General features: G+C 38.5%; 1 protein-coding gene across 6 annotated transcripts in view; it reads right to left on the bottom strand.

The window, feature by feature from the left end:
* Positions 1 to 802: 802 nt before the first annotated feature.
* TSPAN4 (tetraspanin 4) overlaps positions 803 to 18,575 on the bottom strand; it is a 2,224,117-nt gene continuing 2,206,344 nt past the window's right edge. For all 6 annotated transcript variants that reach the window (XM_073604831.1, XM_073604832.1, XM_073604833.1 and 3 more), the window contains 4 exons: positions 15,702 to 15,803; positions 9,560 to 9,691; positions 6,764 to 6,847; positions 803 to 4,302 (listed from right to left, as the gene is read on the bottom strand). In XM_073604831.1, the coding sequence (XP_073460932.1) occupies positions 4,234 to 4,302; positions 6,764 to 6,847; positions 9,560 to 9,691; positions 15,702 to 15,803 (387 nt within the window). In that variant the 3' untranslated portion in view covers positions 803 to 4,233. The remainder of the gene's footprint in view (positions 4,303 to 6,763; positions 6,848 to 9,559; positions 9,692 to 15,701; positions 15,804 to 18,575) is intronic.

Raw genomic sequence — 18,575 nt, 5'->3', positions numbered from 1 at the left:
CCACAGTAGTCATAGGAAAAACATGCTTTTCCCCCCTTGCTGCACTCGCAGAGCCCCCATTTTTGTTCAACCATCCAGTACACCGTGGGAATATTCCTTATCTATGGTGTTTCAACAGTGATTTCACTTGATCATAGCATCAGGTGCCTTATTACCCCAGGGATGTTATGTTGACATATGTATGTGTGTGGATTTTAATGATGCAGCTGATTCTTGATCAGACAATGTTGTCTATTTTTCTCAATTTTTTACTGAGGTATTGGTGATGGGATTTTTTTCCTGTGTTTTTTGTTTTACCATTTGATATTTTTGTGTAATAAAGTTCTCTTATCTATAAACTGCATGGTCTCTAGTAATTTCTGCAGGTGAGGCTCTCTTTTCACCTTTTCCTTTTGTATAGTAGAGACATATCCCAACAGACTATAGGCTGTAACTAAAGCAAAATGTGGTCCAGCAAACTACTGACATAAGGGGGGGGGGGGGGGGGGTGATCCTTTTTCCAACTTAGTGATTCTGTTTTTGTTCTGTGTTTTTTTTTTTTTTTTTTTCTGACATGTTGGTGTTATATTTTTCACTTGGGTCTTAATACTTCATTTCAGGCTGCAAAGCAACAAAATTTGATTATTTTAAAGGAGGGTGATTCTTTACTATACCTACTGTAATATATGTAGACACACGCACTCACGTATATACCTGAAACTTTCCAAATGCGTAAAAAAAATTGCAGTTTATTTATAAAAATTACACAAAATTTCCACAGATGTCTATCATGCAAAATACTCAATTAAAAGACACACAATGCTTCTGATAAACATTTTATTAGAACAAATCTTTTCACTACACTGCTTGCATAAATTATGTATATAAGTATATACATGGAAAATAGAGACACAGTGAGAAAATCTACAGCAGTGGTTCTCAACTCCAGTCCTTGGGACCCACCAACAGGCCAGATTTTAAGTATTACCTTGGGGAGTTGCAGACTAGAATACTGCAATCATTGAGCAGCAAGTGATATCACCTGTGATGTATTTCAGCTATCTTGCAAACCTGGCCTGTTGGTGGGTCCTGAGGACTGGAGTTGAGAACCACTGATCTACAGGGATCTTTCCAGGAAGCATTTTACATGTGCAAAGGAAATGAAAAAAATAGAAGCAATGTTACCTCTTCAGCACCACCAAAGACTGATTTGTTGTACCTCGGGTGGTGCAGTAGCAGAGACTTGTTAATGCTTTTGTATAAAATTCAACCATAAGTGCTATAGTATCAATGGAAACACTGACAGAAAACCTAGCTGCCTTACCCGATGAAATAGGACTATGTGCTAGACTTGCAAGTATCCAGCTGGGAGAGGTGACAGTAAAACAGAAACTCTGCTTGAAATTACAATTTGTAACAAAACAAAGCTTGGCAGTCTTTTAGGAATTGAGTTAGAAATGCACAGTCCTCCCCTAATGTGCTTGTTTCCCTAACAATCTCTATATGTTTGTCTGTCTCAGCTAGGAAAGACTTTGTCTCTACCTACATGTTTATTTTAATGTGACATTCTCCTGCGGCTGTATAACAGACTGCTATAAACACACCAGAGATGGCCAACGGGTGTGTTAGCAGGAATAATGGAAGGTACATTGAACATTTTTGTCTTTCCACAATATCTGAGGATTATTATACAACTCTAAGTCAAGATATGAGTTTACTACTGGCTTTGGCCAAACTGTTAGAAGTTAGACATTTGATCGTAAACATTCCTTTTTTTTTTTCCAATATTGCCAATATAACAAAAATGTTTGATTTAAAAAAACCTGTGCACTGTTTAGAAGTATTGAAGTAGAAAGAGGACCAAATAACTGGCAGATAAAGGCGCCTGCACATATCTTTTGATGTTTTCATTAAAGCTCCAGAACCTAGGACACCCATTAAAATAGATATCAAATGCATCTCCAAAATCAAAGATCAGTGTGACCCCCATCACCTCATTATTGGTCAGTGAAGCTATTTACCAAAATCATGATTCAATAGTGAGGTGATTGTAAACCCTTACATATACCCACAAGTGATTAGTCTCAGGTGATACACAGAGATCAAACAAGTCCTCTTGCATAAGTTGTACCTGTTTATCTGCAGCACTCTCTTCTCCATAACCATTCAAATTTTACACATAAAAGGCTATTTCTGAGCTTTCAGGAGGCAGGGGGTGGGGGTCCAATGCCACATGCTGCACAGCACAGACAAGGAGAGCTGACTGTAATCTGAGACCTGAGTGGAGGGAATGGGCACAACCTCCCTCTACACAGTCTCATAGGGAAGCATCCACAGCTGAAGCTGTAAACCAACTGCTGTGTGCTGAGGGGGGCAGGGCCATCTTTCAGGATTGGTTGGTGCCAGGATATATGATCAAAAGTGACTTACACAGATAGCAGAGGGATGAGAGATAAGCTTAAAATCACACTGGGTGCTTTAAATTTAGTGCTTTTCAATTATGAATAGGTTTATATTTTAACTTAGGAAATTATTTAATAAAGGTCAGAAAATAAAGACTGACTGCTATACACAGATACATGAACTAAAAAATATAATACTGCAGTGTATAGTTATCCTTTCTATACAGTCCCGTTATTGTATATGTATTATGCCACAGCATCAATAAACAAATGATCTGCAGGTGAAACAGAGAAATATGTCATTAAGCCATATGTGCATATTTTGCATCACTCTGGCAAATTTAAAACTCTTGCGTAAAAAAAAGTTGACTTTGTAAAAAATATTTATTACCGCTATTTTCCCCCTTTTTTGGATTCTTTAATATCCTTATGCCCTGCTTGAATTGTTCACATGTTGCTTGTTATCATAGAAGAATATATCAACTGTATAGCTCTTAAGAGATCATATTTGCAATTGGACTTTACAGATTACCAGGTCCTGAAAGGTAGAGGCCTGTCAGGATGAATCATGGCTAGTTCATTTATGGTCAAATTAGGGTCAATCTGTGATGGCTACCTAACTCTTAAACTGTAAAGTCTATTAGATATAACAAAAAGTAGTAGACAGTTTCTTGTTCTCCCAACAAGCAATATTAGAAACATTTCCATTGTTTAGAATGGAGATTTCCAAATGGCCAATGGCTGAGAGCGCTGATTGGAGTGTTCTGGCAGGAGGGAAGTCACCCCCGTCAGAACACAATAGCTTAGCGGGGGAGGTCGATGTACTATTGTTGGATCGTTAGTACAGCGGCTCCGACCAGAGCTGACAGCTGGGTTGAACGGAAAAAACCTCAGTGTGTACCAGGCTTAAGAGAACAAAAAAAAAAAAGATTTAGTACTATTTACAAAGTCTACTATTTCACACGCCCACCTTCCAGGATCTAATTTTTCAGGATAATTTTAGGAATTGAATTCATAACAAGTACATAGATGACAGATTAAGTACATTATTTGGCAACGTATAGGTGACCTGAAAACCTTTACACAAAATTACCTAAAATTGTTGGATGATTAGCTAACTTTATTAGGGGAAAAAAGGAATCCCCTAACAGTTTAAAAAAAGTTAAACATTTTCTTTAGGATCTGCACACATTTTAATTTGAATGGACTGTACAATCCACAGACATTTGTATGCAAACCACAAGCAACAATACTAATGTAGTGATGCTTTCTGTCACAGCTTCTGGTGCCTGAATGCATATTTATTCACCATACTACTGAATACTCTTTCTGGCAGGTAAACTTAAGTAATGATCTATAGAGGGGATACCTGTGCTCATAGGTCATCAAAATGGTATGCAGCTAAAAGTATTATTAAGTTCTTCTGAAATACTGTAGCATTTCCAGGGACAAGGGTGCTTTCAAAGTTATGTGATAAAAAGTAGAAACTCCATTTCTTAGCTGAGCTGGACAAATTTATAATTAGGCCAAATCCCATAAACACAGAGGACCCTAACCCCCCCACCAAAGTCTTGGGTTTCACAGACCAAGTTTCATGTCTCAGTAGCACTGTCCTGCCTCCATTCTTAGGGCCATGTATCAGCTTGTCCACCTCCCACCTGCTGCCTGTACTCAATACCTGGAGAACACAGTGATGTGTCAGGGGATTCTTGCACTTTGGAGGCTGTGTGCGGTATCAAAAGAGGAGGAAGAACAGAACTAAGGTAGATCTGCTGTGAACACCACATGGATTCCTCCCAGGGAACATCTCCATGAAACCAGGTCAGGGAGAAGTGGGGGGTAAGTAGATGTCTCAAGCATAGTAAGTGTCAGTTTTTGCCATCTGGCAGTACATTGTCATGGCAAATGTGAGTCCAAGGATCTAAAAAAGCAGAGAAAAATTAATTGACACAGTATCAAAAAGAGGATGGCATGCTTTCAATATGTGTCAAATAAATAACAATAATTAGCTAATTTATTGGAAATATGTACTAAATACCAATATGTGATCCCCAGAGGCAGCTCTATTTCATAAGTTACCTGATGAGGTTCCCAGGAAGTCAGTGAGATTGATTACCTATATATTGTTAGCAGCGAGAATTACTATTGCTAAGCATTGGAAACAGTCAGTAATTCCGCTTGACTATGTAAAGAACAAGCTTAATTGGATTATGATCAATGATAAACTCACCTATACGCTCCATAATAACATCAAGAAATTTGATAAAATATGGGATCTGTGGATCCGACATATCTCGGTTCTCTAACGAGTCCCGGGTTGACCCTTTGCTTTCTTTTTTTTTTTCTCTCTCTCGTTCCTTCATTCTGAGTTTCTTGTTCTCCTTTTTTCCTGTTGCGTAATCTTGTCCGTGTCAGGTTAACTTAAGGGCCTTACATGGTTTTGCTTACATGAATATTCTCAGGTATAATTATAGAGGTCTTCTAGTCACTTACTAATCATTACCCCCACTTTTACCCTCCCCTTCCTATTGCCTTGTGCAGTGCAGTTTTTCCTGCACTCTCTAGATCTGGCTGAGACCTGAGATAATGTTTAGAACTATTTTACTTATGTTTTTTTGTAATTTCGGTTCTTGCTCTTCATTTGTTAATGATAATCATTACCTCTGTCTCATACCAATATGTTTACCTGAGAAAGTCCTATTGCTTATGTCTGTTCTCCCGCCGATGATTTACACTATTTCTGTTTACTATTGCTGTGTGGTCTTCTACCTTTGCCGTATTGACACCCTGTGCACGGGTTATTGTTTGAATGGGCTATTTGTTACTGCCTGAACTTTTTCAATAAAAATATTGAAATATAAATACCAATATGTACATCACCTGAAAATAAACTCCAACTGTCTCAAACTGACAACCCCCACTTGCCAATTTTTTATTTTACTTCACCAGTGGGGTTTCCTTCACACTCTGGGCCCCAGGAAATTTGTGAATAGTAAGGCCCTTATGTAAGGTCCTTCAGCTATTTCCCTTGGTACTCTGTGTGGCCATTATGTAGGATAACTGTTCCTGCACAATGTATTTTATATATGAAAGAAAGCAGTACACTTTCTGGTAACTAGGTTATGTAGTGTGCTTTCACATAGTGAAATTGTTCGCCTTGATAAAATTACTCCCATTACAATCTATGTAGTGCTCAGGAAAAATTAGACTTCCCTGACATCAAACAACCAACTACTAAAGACATTAGTTGGTTTTATACAATTTATGTATGGTCCGGCGCTGGTTATTCTGACATTGGTCTAACATTGTGGACCCAGACTCCATTTGCACTAATTTGTGATCAGTAATGCACAATGACCTCTAATTACTCTCTGCTACCCACCAATCAATATTTAAAGACATCTATAATTTTTTGCTTTCTTAAGCACATCTGCATATTAATCGAATGCTTTCAGACATGCAAAAAGAAAGTAAACTGTTTTATTACTGTCTCTAGTTTAACCACTTTTCTACTATGGTACATCTTTAAATGGCAGTATGGTGAATGGCTATTTACCCAGTGACATTTATAAATGACACTGGATAAAGCACCATCAGACAGCCACTGCTCTCAGTCATATTAGTAAGCTGAGCCATTCTCAAACAGCTCAATTCACAGACACAGTGTAGAGAGCCAATCTGAGTGTCTCTGTATCTTAGGATCACTGTGGTTTTTAATAGAGTGACCAGCTCTAAGCAGTCACATAAGCTAAACAGTGCGTGTTTACATTTTCTAAATACTAACAAAAGAAAGCTTGCTATTGTTATATACAGTAATACATCGGATGTGAGTAACATGGTTTACGAGCATTGCGCAATACATGCTATAATTTTTTTAAAACCCTGACTCGGTTTGTGAGCGTTGTCTCGCAAAACAAGCAGGATTCAAGCCTCCGGGGTGTGCAGTACCGCATTTGGCCAGAGGTGCGGGGGCGCTGGTGATGCTTGGAGCCGTTCGGAGCCTCTCAGAAAACACCCGGAAACACTCTGTTCCTGAGTGTGTCTGAGCCTCTCCGAGTGCATCCGAGCAGCTCCGAGTATTTCCGAATGTCTCCAGCGCCCCCCCCCACCTCTGGTTACATGCGGTACTGCATACACTAGCAGTGCCACTGGAACGGTGGGGAAACTCACTTTAATATACAAGTGCTTTGGATTACAAGCATTCTTCTGGAACAAATTATGCTCGTAATCCAAGGTACCACTGTATATATTTTTTTTTCTGCAACAATTTGAGTATAGCGTTGCACAATGCAGTATTTGTCAAAGGATCACAGTACTGGAAACTGAAAAATGGCCTAGTAATGAAGAGGTACTAAAGTGGTAAGGAGCTAGATCAAACTCACCTGTACAAGAACTGTGCAAAGCCCAAAAATCCCAACTGCAAGAAGATTCTCATGAAGCCAGATTTTGACAGTCTCATAGCAAGGCTGGAATGAGACAATACAGATCTTTTTTAACATTCCAACGCTTATTTTTAAAGATTGTTTAAATAATTTATTGCTGTTTCTTTATATTTTGCCACAAATATTTTATCCTCTCCATAAAGATTTGAAATAGAAATTAGCAATGTCAAAATTAAAAAAATGTTTAAAAGCGGCCTGCCAAAACTGGTGAATCAACTTCCCCACCACTGAAGAATTATTTTGAAAAAAGTTAAACAGCAAAAATTTTAAAACCCAAATAACACAACCATGGGAAAAGTTCCTTTTCCAGGAAGTCTAAGTTATGAAAAAGTTGCATACATCAACACCAATTTTTGTGAACTAAAGCTCTTATAAATGCAAATAATAACATTTTTAATATAATATATTTGCTAGGTTATTTTCACTTTAGTGGACATATGGCAACATTTGTAAAATACCACTCTAAAAGCCGTCATTCACCATATTTTCTGCCTATTATTTAATTTGCTGGGTTATTTTCACCTCAGATGACGTATGGCAAAATGAGTAAAATACCACATAAAAAGCTGTCCTCCACCATATTTTTTGTCTATTTATGTTATGCATATATGTTTTGAATTTAAAAAATAAAAATATTAATTATATTTATTATATATATATCGACTCTCATCTGCAGATACTTCACTTCACTGTCTTCAGAAGCAAGAATAGGTGATGCAGAGACCAGTACTGATGACAATGGGCCCTATTTTGTAACTCAAAGGGCCTGTTCACTGTCCTTGAGACTTAGACCCCTCACACTGGAGGCGTTTTTCAGGCGCCGCAGCGCTAAAAATAGCACCTGCATAGTGCCCTTTTTTGACAGTGAAAAGAATAGTGCCCCAATGGCCAGATAAAGGCAAGTAATGGGTCACAGTTTAGGGATTAGGCAGTTTTGCTGTAATTATAATAATAGTTATATGTACATATGAATATGCTATTAGTATACATAAAGTATATTGATTACGTTTTCTTTGTCTAATGAATAAAGTCTAAATATGGATGCTTTTTATTGTTTTTTAGGACTTAAAATTGGTCCATGGTATATTTCTAGATATATTGGGAATGGGGAATAATGGACTTTATAGGCGCGTATAAAAATAGTATCAAATTTTAATAGTTCACATAAAAGATTCGCAACATATACAAAGTTATATAAAAAGTACATAGGGCAAAGTGGTTTCCCTAGAGGATATACTAGAATATACTTCCTGTGTGGCAATGCTGAGAGTATCTACAATATGCCCACACTACTATGTATATATTTCTCTCAAATGGTTCCCACATGTCCTCATGGAATAAAACGTGGTGCTCTACATGTTTCGTGATCTGAACCATTGCTTCTTCAGGAGATTCAATATTTCTTATCGAAAAAACGTACTTTAATTAAGATACACAAAAATATCAACAATTATACATGTATTCACAAATGTATATGTGTGTACATATTATGCACAACATCACTTGTTTCAAAGTGTTCAGCAGAAAATTCACCACTCACTTGCGCCAGGGATACGAAAACCGCAAGAGAACCCTCAATTGGCCGAGGACCCCAATGTTTGGAGAGCGCTAAGAATTAGCACATTTGTCAGGATGTGGGGACATACAAGGTAACTAAGGGTATAAAGAGTATGCATGATAAATACTCATAGGTACATTCACTTGTAAATAGGTTTTAGTAAACTGCATTAAGGGGTATACCCCTCTCCTGCTATGTATTGTTTGTGCTAAGGGTTATAGTTTATTGCAGTTTACTATGTGTCTAAACACTATGGGAGAGAAATGTATTACCTTTCTCTATAGATGTTTATCCTGGCAAAGTTTGACTTAAGCACTAGCGGATATATACCGATTGCTATGTAAGTATAGGATAAAGCTATGTAGTCCAAAACCTATTTACAATTGAACGTACCTATGAGTATTTATCATGCATACTCTTTATACCCTTAGTTACCTTGTATGTCCGCACATCCTGACACATGTGCTAATTCATGGCTGCTCTTTTATACATTGGAGCCCTCGGCCAATTGAGGGTTCTCATGCGGTTTTCATATCCCTGAGTGTTGAATTTTCTGATGAACACTTTGAAACATGTGATGTTTTGCATAATATGTACACACATATACATTTGTGAATACATGTATAATTGTTGATATTTTTCTGTATCCTAATTAAAGTATTTTTTTTTAATAGAAATATTGAATCTCCTGAAGAAGTGACGATTTAGGTTGCAAAACATGTAGAACGCCACATTTTATTCCATGAGGACATGTGGGAACCATCTAAGAGGAATATATACATACTAGTGTGGGCATATTGTAGATACTCTCAGCATTGCCACACAGGAAGTATATTATAGTATATCTTTTAGGGAAACCACTTTGCCCTATGTACTTTTTATATAACTTTGTTTGTATATGTTGTGAATCTTTTATGTGAACTATTAAAGTGTAATACTATTTTTATATTTGCCTATAAAGTCTATTATTCCCCATTCCAATATATCTAGATTATCAAGGATGTGGCACATTATTATCAGGTGTTTGATTGCCACCTAAGGGCATTGCAATCTATTCAATTTCTCCCATGGTACATTTTACCTGGCAAATAAAATCATTTAATTTCTACAACTAAAATGATTTAATTTTAATGTGTAAATAATAATAAACATGCACTGGTGTATACAGTTGCCCTTACCGCTTTCCACCATGTTCCTGGGGAGTGCAGACCACAGTTCTCACTGAACTCCAAGCAGCAGGAATCTGGGACGCGGCTGGTGTTGTACACCTCAAACCAGTCAGTGTAGTTTGCAACCCCACAACACCTAAACTGTAGACAGACATACAAGAATACTGTAGAAGGTATTACTAAAATACTCTACATATAAAGCAATTTGGAATCCTCTAAGCATTGTTTACCTCAGCAAACATCAATTATATTTTACCTGTATGATTTTTAATTAGAGCAATTAGAGAAATGTATAAGAGAACATTAACCTCACTGTCTCTCTCTTAAAGCCAGAAATATACAGTATGTTCTGACTGTGAAACAAACAACATTCAAACAACAAATGTACGTTTTATGCCATTGAAGGTTATTTACAGTGCAGCCTGGGACCATGTTTTGGACACTTAGGCCAATTTTATTGTTGTTGTGGTTTAAAGTGCCATCCTTGCTTTGAAATCAGATTGGTGCCATACAACAAACTGTCACTAATTAAAAAAAATAACTCCAAGCAGTTATCATCTACAGTACAGTGGAGGTAAGTTTAATGTTTAATTTACATTTACCGCAAAGACATCCTTCATTTGGAGGAAAGAACTGTAAAAACATGGGGTTATTTGCTGCCCTATCATTGTCCACAGACTGCCAGTTCTGACACTTTTTTTTTTATTTAATCCCCATACAAGACTTAGGCTCTGACAGCTATAATTTAACCACTTGCCACCCAAGACAATTGTGGCATTTCTAGTGGAAAAGGCAGGTGGGAAGGCATCCAACAGATGTGACACAGTTACCTCATCCTCCTGAGACTGTCTGGACAAGAGGAGAGAAAAAAAAGGCAAGTTTAAATTGCTTACAAAAGTTAGAGACAAAACGGCAGGGCTTACCACAATCAAGTGAATAACACCTGAGTACTCTGCCTGTAGAACTACATAATGTGCTACACACTGTTGATTGTTTATAAGTATTTACACTGGTTCCTGGCTTCTCTTAACACACCCTGTCTTGCTGTATCCACAATGCTGGACTTATTAGAAGATCAGGCTTTGCCCGTCACAAAGTACCACAGTGAGTGCCCAATGTAGGATCCAGTGCCCAAAGTAAACATTTACAGGCTACATCACAACCCCTAAGGTACACACTGAGGATAAACAATCCGGAAAACTCCTAGATGCAGGGCAGTAAGCACTGAAATTTTGATAGAAGTTTCAGTGAAAAAATTAAATGTAAAAAAAAAAAAAAAAAAACACAGAATAGGTTTATGACCCAAGGACACTAGCAAAAAAATGAACTGGGGTGGGGTTATATGGTGTGCTCTGAAGATAGCTGCTAATAACCCTAAGTCCTGTGTCTTGTACCTTACGATTAAGACATACAGTATAATTTATCCGTTTTGTGTATGGAAGTAAGCTTGTTAAGTTATATTTTTCATTCAGGATAGATAGGACTTCTAGTAGCATGGTGATGCACACTACCTGACAAAAATGCTTTTTCCCCAATCGTTTCTGTAGCTATACTGTCCTAATGAGAAGAGCCTGGGAAAATGACTCCAAAAGGTATTTGTCTAAATCGCCAGCATACACCCCCCCCCATAGGTGGATCACCATTCTCAATGAGAATATGTTAATGGAGGAGATGCGTGCCAGAGAGGGAGACAACTGGGATAAACACAAGGTACTGTGGTATGTCTGGGTACACTACTCTGCATCAGATAGACTATTGCATAGAATTACTAAAGGATGAGCTGAACAACAACCTAGAATTGACAGCTGGAACAACACCGGTGTAGATGGTCCAGATGTCTTGATGACCTCACACTGGTGAACATTCTAACCATCTGAGCTCATCCATGTTCTGGAAAGCTACCACAGTCGCACTGAATATATATCTATACCCTCCCCCCCACCCCATCTTCCCTCTCTTCTATTTCCCACTTTACCCCCTCCCCCCACCACACCTCAGGTTTATGGTAACTCTATATACCCGACTACTTAGATATGTCTGAGATATTGATTGCAACCTCTACATTATGATACCTGCATTTTATAAATTGATTTTACGTACTGTAAATGTGGCGGTGGCTTTCAACCATCAATTTATATGCCACCTGTTTTTCTTTATTCTGTACCCCCAACTACTTTTCTCCAAAAAATGGTTAATAAAAATATATTCAACCATAAATCTCCAGCATACAACAGACATGTACAGTATTTTATGTAAATGAAGTTCCTGTAATAATAAATCCAGATAATTTAAAAATAAATTTGCATATAGTGGCCACAACAGCGTTAAATCATCATAAATCAAATGTCATAATGGCACTGTACTGGGTATTCACCCTAGCAATTTAATATACTATAGAGAGAGAGAGAGATGATATATATATGTGAGAGAGAGAGAGAGAGAGAGAGAGAGAGAGAGAGAGATACAGTGGGGACGGAAAGTATTCAGACCCTCTTAAATTTTTCACTCTTTGTTATATTGCAGCCATTTGCTAAAATCATTTAAGTTCATATTTTTCCCTCATTAATGTACACACAGCACCCCATATTGACAGAAAGACACAGAATTGTTGACATTTTTGCAGATTTATTAAAAAAGAAAAACTGAAATATCACATGGTCCTAAGTATTCACACCCTTTGCTGTGACACTCATATATTTAACTCAGGTGCTGTCCATTTCTTCTGATCATCCTTGAGATGGTTCTACACCTTCATTTGAGTCCAGCTGTGTTTGATTATACTGATTGGACTTGATTAGGAAAGCCACACACCTGTCTATATAGGACCTTACAGCTCACAGTGCATGTCAGAGCAAATGAGAATCATGAGGTCAAAGGAACTGTGAGTGGCCCAACGGAAGTCTCTCCTCAGTGCAAGACACACGAAAGCCTGCATGGAGTTTGCTAAAAAAACACCCGAAGGACTCCAAGATGGTGAGAAATAAGATTCTCTGGTCTGATGAGACCAAGATAAAACTTTTTGGCCTTAATTCTAAGCGGTATGTGTGGAGAAAACCAGGCACTGCTCATTACCTGTCCAATACAGTCCCAACAGTGAAGCATGGTGGTGGCAGCATCATGCTGTGGGGGTATTTTTCAGCTGCAGGGACAGGACGACTGGTTGCAATAGAGTGAAAGATGAATGCGGCCAAGTACAGGGATATCCTGGACAAAAACCTTCTCCAGAGTGCTCAGGACCTCAGACTGGGCCGAAGGTTTACCTTCCAACAAGACAACGACCCTAAGCACACAGCTAAAATAACGAAGGAGTGGCTTCACAACAATTCCCTGACTGTTCTTGAATGGCCCAGCCAGAGCCCTGACTTAAACCCAATTGAGCATCTCTGGAGAGACCTAAAAATGGCTGTCCACCAACGTTTACCATCCAACCTGACAGAACTGGAGAGGATCTGCAAGGAGGAATGGCAGAGGATCCCCAAATCCAGATGTGAAAATCTTGTTGCACCTTTCCCAAAAAGACTCATGGCTGTATTATCAAAAGGGTGCTTCTACTAAATACTGAGCAAAGGGTCTGAATACTTAGGACCATGTGATATTTCAGTTTTTAAATCTGCAAAAACGTCAACAATTCTGTGTTTTTCTGTCAATATGGGGTGCTGTGTGTACAATAATGAGGAAAAAACTGAACTTAAATGATTTTAGCAAATGGCTGTAATATAACAAAGAGTGGAAAATTTAAGGGGGTCTGAATACTTTCCGTCCCCACTGTATGTTACATACTATATATATAAGGCAGGTGTGGAAAAAATGCTGTAAATTAAGAATGCTTTCAGAAATAGAAGTGTTAATAGTTTATTTTTATCAATTAACAAATTGGAAAGTAAATGATCAGAAAAGAAATCCAAATCAAATCAATATTTGGTGTGACCAGCCTTCAAAACAGAATAAATTCTTCTTGGAACACTTACATACAGTTTTTGAAGGATCTCAACAGGTAGATTGTTCCAAACATCTTGGGCAACTAACCACAAATCTGTGGATGTAGACTACCTCAAATCCTTCTGTCCCTTCATGTAATCCCAGACAGACTAGATGTTGAGATCAGGGCTTGTGGGGGCCAAACCATCACTTCAAGGACTTCTTGATGCTTAATATTGTTCTTATTGTGAAGCCACTCCTTCGTGATTTTAGCTGTGTGCTTAGGGTCATTGTCTTGTTGGAAGGTAAACCTTCGGCCCAGTCTGAGGTCCTGAGCACTCTGGAGAAGGTTTTCATCCAGGATATCCCTGTACTTGGCCGCATTCATATTTTCCTCGGTTGCAACCAGTCGTCCTGTCCCTGCAGCTGAAAAACACCCCCACAGCATGATGCTGCCACCACCATGCTTCACTGTTGGGACTGTATTGGACAGGTGATGAGCAGTGCCTGGTTTTCTTCACACATACCGCTTAGAATTAAGGCCAAAAAGTTCTATCTTGCTCTCATCAGACCAAAGAATCTTATTTCTCACCATCTTGGAGTCCTTCAGGTTTTTTTTTAGCATACTCCATGCAGGCTTTCATGTATCTTGCACTGAGGAGAGGCTTCTGTCGGGCCACTCTGCCATAAAGCCCCCACTGGTGGAGGGCTGCAGCGATGGTTGACTTTCTACAACTTTCTCCCATCTCCCGACTGCATCTCTGGAGCTCAGCCACAGTGATCTTTGGGTTCTTCTTTACCTCTCCCACCAAGGCTTTTCTCCCCCAATAGCTCAGTTTGGCCGGACGGCCAGCTCTAGGAAGGATTCTGGTCGTCCCAAACGTCTTCCATTTAAGGATTATGGAGGCCACTGTGCTCTTAGGAACCTTAAGTGCAGCAGAAATTGTTTTTTAACCTTGGCCAGATCTGTGCCTTGCCACAATTCTGTCTCTAAGCTCTTCAGGCAGTTCCTTTGACCTCATGATTCTCATTTGCTCTGACATGCACTGTGAGCTGTAAGGTCTTATATAGACAGGTGTGTGGCTTTCCTAATCAAGTCCAATCAGTATAATCAAACACAGCTGGACTCAAATGAAGGTATAGAACCATCTCAAGGATGATCAGAAGAAATGGACAGCACCTGAGTTAAATATGAGTGTCACAGCAAAGGGTCTGAATACTTAGGACCATGTGATATTTCAGTTTTTCTTTTTTAATAAATCTGCAAAAATGTCAACAATTCTGTGTTTTTCTGTCAATATGGGGTGCTGTGTGTACATTAATGAGGAAAAAAATGAACTTAAATGATTTTAGCAAATGGCTGCAATATAACAAAGAGTGAAAAATTTAAGGGGGTCTGAATACTTTCCGTCCCCACTGTACTTATATCACTTTTATTCCACATTTAAGTCAGTTTATAATAGTTAATTATACTTGAAAGGAATTGTTTCTGGTTGTAAGTGTTTTTAACCCTTCCTGGTCATTTAAGTGTTTTATTACTGCACTTAGAAGCGCCTTCTTCTCTGCTTTGTTTTTCCTATAGAGTGTGCTTCCCTCTTCTGAAGTGCTGCTGTGGTGCATTAATCACATCTCAAGAGCCAGTCATATACTGTTTGTTAAAGTCTCCTTGTTATCCAGACAGAGTGCCCTATTCTCCACATTCCTTAAACAAAATTCTAAGGCTACTAATACTAACACTAATGTTCTATGAATGCTGCATTTTGGTTGAACTGGCTGGCATTTTCTCAGCTGAATGAAGACTTTGCTTAGTGCTAAGCAACACATGTGAAAACTCATGGTAATTCGTGTTAATGCAGTTCACATTAATGCATGAACTTTCAAGCACATCTGGTGAGATTAAACCCTTATGTTTAAGGACTTATTTAATTACTTTAGCAGATGTTTTAAGGTATGATATCCAAATTAGTGTTTTATAAAACAAATGGATAAATGTAAGCTTTGGCAATGTTAATGACAAAACTGCCCTGGACTCTGGAGATGGTAATTCTTAAGAATTGATTATAAGCAAATACTTTATGTTGTGTATTCCTTTAGAACCAAAAAAAACTTTCTGACAGTAATGACACATATAACCGGATTTAGTAAAAACAAAAATGCAAAACTGTTCATGCCATCTGACTTTGGTAGATAAACTCACTATAAGCTTTCAGAAAATTATTCAAATTCTGCTTACATCTGTTTGGATGATGCTCCAAGCATTAGTGAGACCTATGTTTCCTTCTGTCCCATACAAGTGAAGGCCTTTCTTCAGATCTTGTTGTGCATATCGGTCAATCTGAAAAAAAAAAATATATATATATATATTCATAGCATCTCCAGGATGGCAAACTTAACAACTAATCTCACAGTGAGACTTAAAGTGTAACTCCGCTTTTCTTGAGCCTAAAACATGCCCCTCCGGGTGATCTATGTACATTACAAGGATTTTAACAAACTTTGTTGCAGATTCCTACCTTTTGTTATTCTGAAGAAATTCCTGTGTGTTTGTCTGTGCCCATGGCACAAGTGAGTCTAATGGGAGGGGTGTCTTAATTATCAACCAGATGCTGCACCTGCAAAGCTCTAATGAGGAAAATTGCAGGGCCTGCATCCCTTTAGCTGTGATTTCCTATTGGGAGTACCTTACCAAAAATTACATTTTTGTTGCAGGGGATGCCTGAAATCTGGCTTGTATCTTAGTGCAGACTTCTGGCAAAAAAGTGAGCCAATCGCAGGAATTGACAAATCTGGGGGTGTTCTGTACACATTCTATGCACAGAACACCTCCAGGTAGCCATATTGCATTGCATTTCACAGAAAATTACAGAGCTGCAGATTGGAAAAAAAAGGTAATTTTTAATAACATTCAATTACAATATGACTTGTGTCGCAAATGTATATGCTATATTATTATTTTATTTGCTATTTGTTTTCCTGTGTTCGTAAATTACTTGGGAATCAAGAACGATCATGTGACCTGCTGGTGGGTGTGTGTAGAGGGGGGCAGATACATCTGACATGTCTGGGAGGCAGTGCCACAAAAGAGGAGAGGAGGAGTGGCTGGAGGAAAAGCCACTGTCAGTCAAGGCTGGAGGGATGGGTGGAGGGGTGTGGTTTACACTGACCAGGGAAGACACGGGCATGCTGTGCAATTGCACAGCATGCCTGTATCTAAGTGCAAGATGACAGAAGACATAAACTGACTACACTAGCAAGGATCAGCGTGGTCGATTTACTATAAGGAGGAAGGTCACAGGCAACCAGGTATTACAGAAGAACAGAAGGCACTAATACAATAGTATTATGAAAAATCAAGTAGAAATACCTTAAAGATACTGTGTTCTTTTTATATGTAGGTTTACAAACACTTTAAAGGAAAAGTAAACTTTCTCAACATTAACTATTCTTAATCCTTAAAAAGCAAGACAAACAACAAGTTCCTGAAGCACTAGAGACTGTCAGTCATATGTGTATATACGTGGATAAAACCGATACCGAGTGCAGCTGCCAACCACTGAAGAAATGGAGAGCAGGAATCAAAAGTCAAAAAAGCAGCGCTCTATGGGTAGGAGCCAAAACAAATATATATATTTATATATGAACCATGGACTAGATTCAAAGTTAGTTTATTGCACTGTAGACATTTACACGGCAACTAACAAGAGGCTGTTAGTGCTGGTACAGACTGCAGCAAATGGTAAAAAACATATAGCTATGTAAATATATTTTATAAAAAACGAACGGTACCACAGTGATGTCTACATGAGAAGGGGTTAATGTTTTCAGAAGACTCGCCGATCACACATGGAGAGAAGTCATCCCAAACCGTATGGGGAATGATATTATCCCGATGGAAGAAAGTGGGGTGATGGGCAGCCTCTTGCCTCTGACGGGAGGTCAGGTACTATGAGGATCCAGAGGAATACGGCATGAGCAGGGAGTCACTGGCTGGCCACGGTGAAGGCTGGAACTGACCACCATGATCCAACAGCGCTGTGCCAAGCTGTATGGGGTGTAGTGTGTCTGCCGCCGCTGGAGGATGGAGCCGGGGAAGCTGAACGTAGCCACTGGAGCCAAGGCACGTGAGATGACGTCAACGCCACTCCAGAAACGGGAACCCTTTGTGTAGCGGTGAACCGCAAGCTGGAAGGTTGCCATAGCTTACTTGTTTCGGGCGCATGCGCTTTATCAAAGCTACAGAAGGAACGGCAAGAGAAGAATTTAAAAGAATTTGGGGCTATTAAGTGGGAGGGGGAGAGGGTGGAGATAGCGAGCTTACTAAATACTGTTAACCCCTCTCAACCTTATGGTTAAAACTAAACACTTAATAAGGTACATAAAATATATAAACAAATGCTATTATAAGACAAAATACGTGAAAGACTGCTGCTTAGTATACACCTACTGAATGTAAAAAATAAATAAAAATGAAAATAAAAATAAATGATAATAATGATTATCAATAAATGAATAGATAAAAACATTATAATATATACCACAGGTGTTAACGTTGGACATATACGTAAAACACCATGTGTGTACATCCACATGTCGGAAAGAACAACATCTACACTACATGTGTAAAAAACACACACATAACTATATGTAATAGACATGAGCATTCGTTTTCGTCCGAATGCATTTTTGACTGAATTTCAGGTATTTTCATTATCGTTTTAACAAACGATAACGAAAGTGCAGGATACGAAAACCGAAAGATCCGACATAAACAAATGCTTTATTTTCATTTTCGTTGCGACAACAGTTGTATATAGATAGGAGATTCGACATGACGTTGACAATAACAATCTGTGTCTATCGAACCTGTGGTCGAATGTACCTAACCTTAACTCTGTTAGTCCAAGATTATTCTACATAGAGAGAAAAGATTCAACATAGATTCGCTGCTGGAATTGGGTGGGGGAAGTAAAATAAAAATAATGATGATGATGAATGTTATTGGTCGATTGTAACCAAAGAGGAGGAGTACACACGTGCAGCCAACTTACTTTCACTTACGATTTGCTAGCATAGAGAGACACACACTGAATCATTTCAGAAGACAGTC

This window comes from Aquarana catesbeiana, linkage group LG11, assembly GCF_042186555.1.
Source record: "Aquarana catesbeiana isolate 2022-GZ linkage group LG11, ASM4218655v1, whole genome shotgun sequence".
Lineage (NCBI taxonomy): Eukaryota > Metazoa > Chordata > Amphibia > Anura > Ranidae > Aquarana > Aquarana catesbeiana.
Note: the sequence above shows the minus strand (reverse complement) of the source record. Positions and strands in the feature narration are given on the sequence as shown.